We start from the raw sequence: 6,297 nt of genomic DNA, 5'->3' as shown, positions 1-6,297 counted from the left end.
TTTTTTTTTTTTGCTTAAGTAAACACATATGTAGACACCATGGCTTTGTAGCACTTCATCAGCAAATTTTCAGAAAAAGAAAGAGAGCTCTTGCTCACAAAAGATCAACCAGTCTTCTCCAACCTTGAAATTCAGCAGAGATTGCTATCTTGTTTCCAGTGATTGGCTGTGGATTACCAGCATCAATGTATTTTACAAAACAGGGATGGAATTAATATTATACATAAGCTTATACAATATGCATCCAATGGCACTTAATAAAGGATCTGAGAGTTATTTACTTCCCTTTAGTAAAAGCTTCTCTCAACTTTTTGCCTTACCTTCATAGAGGCCCTTAATTCTTCAGCATCAAACTGAGCTGGAGTTTTGAGAAGAGCAACAACAACATCTTCCAGGTGGCTTTTCAGCACCTTTTTCAAGTCTTCTTCCAGACTCTATAAACAATAAGGAAGAAACTCTGTGTCTTGTTTTTAACTGAGTTAGAATTGATTATCTTCATAGTGGCTAGTATGTTGTGTTTTAGATTTAGGAGAAAGACAACACTGACAACACAATATTTTAGATTTTGCTAAGCAGTGTTTGCATTAAGTCAAGAATTTTTCAACTCCTCTTACTGCCCAGCCAGCAAAAAGTTTGGACATGCAGAAGAATTTGAAAGGGTTCACAACCAAGACAGCTGATCCAAAATTTTTCAAAGGGATATCCTATACATCAGATAAATCTTGGCATCATGTTGAACAATAAAACTGGGGGGCAGTTAGTCATAGCATTGAGATTGCTGTTGGTCAGGGACTGGTTGTGTATTTGTTGGAAGTGGTGAGCAGTTGCATTTTGCATCACTTGTTTTGTGTACTCTTAATATCACTGTTTTCCTTTCATCTTCACTTTTTTGTCCTATTCAACTAAATTTACTGCAACCCACAAGTGTGACCCATTCTCAAATTTCCTCTCCAATCCCACTGTGGGAGGAGTGAGAAAAGAGCTTGTGTTGCTTATCTTCCTGTCAGGTTATGCCACAACACTATGAAGCTAGTTAATTGTTAAAAACTGCTGTTCTGCCACAACACGAAAAGTAGTCTGATCTGTGATAAATTTTAGTGTACATAATTCTTTTAGCCATGAGAAAGAATTAAAAACCTCTTGAGAATTCTGATTTGCCATCTTAATGTTAACTAAAGAGTCACGGGTTTCCAGCAAGTATTCAGGACAGCTTTCAGCCATTGCCCATCATAGAATGTCAGAATGGCTAAGGTTGATATGGCCATCTGCAAGTCATCTCCTGCTCAAGCACTGACATCCAGATCAGTTTGATAAGGAACATGTCCTGATGGCTTCGGAAGATCTCAAAGGAGGCTTAACAACCTCTCTGGGATATCTATTCCAGTTTGTACCCACTGTATCTTGTCCTGTTACTGAGCACTACTGAAAAGAGCTCGTCTCTGTTTTCTTTGCACCTTACATTCAGTCATATATGGACTCTGATGAGATCTTTTTCTGAACATTCTCTTTTCTAGACTCTAAAGTCCCAGCTCTCAACTTTCTCCATATATAAGACATGCTTCAGTCTCTTAATGATTTTAGTGGCCTTACATTGGATTCCTTCCAGTATATCTAGGTCTTTGCTGTACTGCCACTTTCCAAGGAGCAAAGGTATACTAACTCCAGTCTGCAAATGCAATTTCAATTTAGATGTATAGATCTAACTGGAGAGAATTTTGTACAGGTAAAAAGAGAAGAGCAATTAAAACCTCTTGCAGAAATGTGCAGTAATTTTCAAGCTTCCCAATTACAGGGACTATTGGTTTCACTATGCAGAAGCAGAAGCTCACTGTTCCCTGTACTGTTGTCATCAGCATTGATGTATTTACTCCTCTCATTCCCTCTGCAGATTGCCTCCCAAGTGTTAGTAAACATATGCATTTCCTCTGATTTTGCAGTATAAGAAATCCTTTGAAAATTTTAAAACCTAGAGATCCAGAAGTTTAAAATTTATCTTTTGATTTCAAAAGGATTGCCACTACATTCAAAGAATTATCAGTGACAATATAGTCGCAGGATTACTATTACTGCTACAGTTTTAATGAACTACAGAAGACAGTATCACTGCAATCTTTTGTTCTACAAAGAAAAAGCTGTTTATACCATAAATGCCAGGATGAATATTGCTATTTCTCATGCACATTTAAGCTCAACTTGGGCATACTATACCTTTCCTTTTGCCTGTTGATAGGCAGCTTTGATTTGCTGACGTTGAGCATTTGTTCTTTTAGTCAAGATGTCAATGATGGTGGCTTCATCCACACCTACAAATTACCAAACAATATAATGACTTCTAGATTAGAGACGTTATAGTGTATCATTCAATCAAATAATAGTTGTATTATTTGTATTGTGTCACATTTTGATTGCTTGACACAGCAAAGTTTAACTAAAAGGAAAACTGTACTCATCTATTGAATTACAAGAGCTGCAATGAAGAAACCTGGTTGATTCCCATAGAACTGAGAAGCCTATGTTTTTACAATTTAATATAAAAAGTCTGAAAGTGATCTGAGGGCAAAACTAAAAATAAATATATAAATAAATAATAAAATTAGACAGCATACTCATTTAACCTCAGGAAGCTAACTGAAAAAGATTTCAAAGCACAGTTAAAAGTGTCAAACATTAACTTTATTAATGAGAGAAATGTAATAGAAACACACACTACATAATAAAGTAATGTGGGCATATCCACTGCCTTGAATAGATTCTACAGAAATCAAATATTAAAAAGACTTAATATGATCTTTGTTATTTTAATTTTGTCCAGAAATTAAATTCAAGAAATTCATTAACTTTAACGTAGTATTAGGACCTGAAACTGTAATTCAGTGTCAGACTATCAAAGAGCAGAGATTTTTTACCAGGTGACCTAATTAAATGTCTAGCTGGGCTTTTAAAAGTTGAGTCATCTCTGCTGCTTTCCATTCCCTGTGGCTCTGATATTTTATTCAGAACTCTTCTCAAGATTTTCTAAGGAAGAATGCTAATGTAGCACACTAAGTATTTACTAGTATTTACTCTTCTTACCCTTTACAGTAATAGCTTTGTCCAAAGCAGAAACATCAGCTGAAGGATCAAAGTTTGAGTATGAATGTACTGCAGAGCCACCTTTTGAACTTTTCTACAAAACAAACAATAAAAAAAGCTAATTTAAAAGAATATTTATGCAAAGAAACAGTTCTACATGCCTTAATTAGCCTACCTCAGGGACTTTGGAACTGCCTACCTAGGACTATAAAGGAAGAAACTGAGCTTTCTAACTGCAGGTAGCTAAATAGATCCAATATAGTATGAGGACTGGATCTGTTTTTGTTGTGTTGTGTTTTTTCCCCCCCCCAAATTGCTACCATTAAGCAGAAAATAACTTATATACTCTTTTGAATCCTCAGACTTATTTTTGAGTAAGTTGTATTCTCTAAAATAAAATACTTTCCTAGAATATTCTAGGAAAATATTTCATAACTCCTATAATAATGCAATTATATAAATTTTAAAGTCCATAAAATGACAATTAAATTCTACAGCTACTCTCAGCAAAGTTCCACTAATTTTCTTGCTCATTGTATGCAAATTGACTCTACATCATATTCAGCGATTTCTCAACTGATTCACATATCTCAGTCTACAAGCACTATTTGCATGCAAGATCTTGGAGAAAAGTTCTGTCTCTCATCCTACAAGGAAGTGAAGAATTATTACCTGATTTTTTTGAAGCACGAGATGTAAATAACCCTTTCTTTAGAGGCATGAGCTATTGGCTGACTATGGTGAATCCATACCTAGATGCTAGACACTCCCTACCCAATGCCTAAGGGACTCTGGAAATAACTAGGGATGATAAATTCCACTATATGACTAATTACGTGGCTTGTCCCAATATTAATAGACACATTGCTAGTAGGGCATGTAAACTCAATAGCACTATCTAAACAATTGTACTCATTGCTTTCTGCAGAAAATATATAATGCCTTGAAATCCATGGATGAAATATGAAATAAGTTTCTCTTTTATATGAAATCTGTAGTGATTTTTTATAACAAAAGTGAAGTTCAGCTAAACATTTTATTAGAATCAGCTACAACATTTTATCTTTTCTTCAAGAACACTTTATTATTATTATTATTATTATTTATTTTATTTTATTTTAAGAAGTCTTATACAAGTCCAGGACTTGGCAAGTCTTAGGGATATACACTTCACATATAGAGTGCTGATTTTTTTTTACACCTGTAATGCCTGAGTTAAATGTTCAAAACAGAAATTTTATTGGAGCTGTGACTGCATACTTAGTAGCAATGTCCCTCACAATGAAAAAATAAAAATCAGTGCGACTTGAGTAGCAAGCCAAGAGAGAAATGAATACACTGCTTATTTCCCAAACAGGCTAAGTCAGTTTTTCTATATTGATATCCATGACAAACATATCAACTACCCAGGCAAAAACCCTCTGTAATCTCCATAATAAGGATGACTCAGGACTCTGTGAGTGAATGCATAAAACAATGGCAGAGGGAAAATTTTGTGTACAAAATACAGCCCAGGTAAAATCAGAAAAATGAGAAATCAGGAAATCCATGAAGATCCACATCACAAAACATTATTTACTGAAAATCACCTTCTATTTTTTTCAAGATGAAAGTTGCTGTAAAGTTCTCCTGTGGCTTCATAATATGCCATATCGCTGATGCTTATTTGGGTGATGGCAGGCTGGAGAGCAGTGGAAAGGGATCTGAGAAATACTCTTCACATTCTCCCATTGCAATAGTTCTCCTTTACTCAACATACTCCTTTAATCACCATAAGTATTCCTTCTAATCAGGATCAGTACTGATCATCTGAGATGTTTAACCACATACAGTGATCTTTGCCACCCACATGACAGTAAGACATGTAGTAATGTTTTGGCTTTTATATTCCACAGCTCCAAGAACTGGCATCTTGTATTTCAGTCCAAGTATACATATCTTTCTCATGTATGCATCAGAACAGGCTGTTACATATTTACATGCTATACAGTAGATTACTGCTTTAAAGAGAAAAACTTGAATGAATCAATGACTGGCCACTAGAAATGACAGTTCCATTACAGTGTCTAGTTTTACTTTTAAATTGATTTGTACAAATAAAGGCTTTTTTTTTTTTTTAATAGCAGATATACTAAATTATTAAATTATATTAGATTATAGGATGCAAACAAATTGGCTTCCAGTTCTAAACAAATGGAATTTTGCCACTGCTTTTCCTTCCTTTGTGTGTATGGAAGATGGCCAGTTTCATATGTCTTTAAGACACTTCTAAAAGTACAAGTAAATAGGTATATGGTGATAACACTTACAATACATTCCTGCTCCTGGTTATCCATGAACCATGCCTGCTTCAGAAATTCTGATACCATAGCCATGTTGATAGAGTCTCTGAGAAGAAATGCATCAAGTTACAAAACATTTTTCATCATTTTCATCACCAGTGGAAATCAAGATTTGCTATTCGTAAAACCTTTTCTCTTAAACTGTGGCATGCAGGATTTTGTTTCCTGAGTAGTAACTGGCTACTGGAAGCTGATAATTTTTGCTTACACTTAGCAGGTGACACTGTGGCAACTGACTGCTCGATTGTACACACTTATAATACTTCCTGAAATTTTGAATTAAAAATAGAAAAGTAATTTATATGCGTAGTTGGCGTGGCAATATCTAAGCACTGATTTTCAAAGGAATGTTGCCAGAAACAAATTAAACCTCTGTCTTTCCCCATCTGTTAAGGTATTGAAATGTTCTTTTATTTTTCTATTTGATTCTGTTAAAATTCAGTGTTAAACAACTACTTCTGTTGTTTATTGACACTGGGGGCCTTGTGTGTTGTATTAAGGCAAAATATATTCTCTTGTTATGTATTCTCTCATGTACTTTCTTAAAATATCTCCTTCTTAAGAAATATAAGTAGAAATAATTTCACATAGACTATCACTATCACACCATTCCTGATTTCTAATGTACTTCCTTCAATTTTTACAGAATAGATTGTTACCCCTTTAAAAGAAAAAAAAAAAAAGGAAATTACTTTTCACCAATCAAAAATGAGTACAGAATTCCATGGCAATATGACTTGAAACTGATCAATGAAAAGTATTGAATACAATGACCTCATTGTGAAGAATATTCTCTTTTCTAGGAAAATCAGTGATGGAACAGAGCATAAATTAATCTCTTATCAAATAAAGTATTTTTTTGTTTGCTCAAAGTTGATTTTTT

General features: G+C 34.3%; 1 protein-coding gene across 1 annotated transcript; it reads right to left on the bottom strand.

Moving 5' to 3' along the window:
* Window positions 1-272: 272 nt before the first annotated feature.
* Window positions 273-5,490, bottom strand: LOC100542816 (annexin A1). The gene is made up of 4 exons (XM_010725744.2): window positions 5,382-5,490; window positions 3,073-3,166; window positions 2,209-2,303; window positions 273-434 (listed from the first exon to the last, which is right to left on the bottom strand). The coding sequence occupies exons 1-4, from the start codon at window positions 5,445-5,447 to the stop codon at window positions 288-290; spliced, it is 402 nt and encodes a 133-aa protein (XP_010724046.1). The 5' UTR covers window positions 5,448-5,490; the 3' UTR covers window positions 273-287.
* Window positions 5,491-6,297: the final 807 nt, after the last annotated feature.

The sequence above is a fragment of the Meleagris gallopavo genome, chromosome Z (assembly GCF_000146605.3).
Source record: "Meleagris gallopavo isolate NT-WF06-2002-E0010 breed Aviagen turkey brand Nicholas breeding stock chromosome Z, Turkey_5.1, whole genome shotgun sequence".
Lineage (NCBI taxonomy): Eukaryota > Metazoa > Chordata > Aves > Galliformes > Phasianidae > Meleagris > Meleagris gallopavo.
Note: the sequence above shows the minus strand (reverse complement) of the source record. Positions and strands in the feature narration are given on the sequence as shown.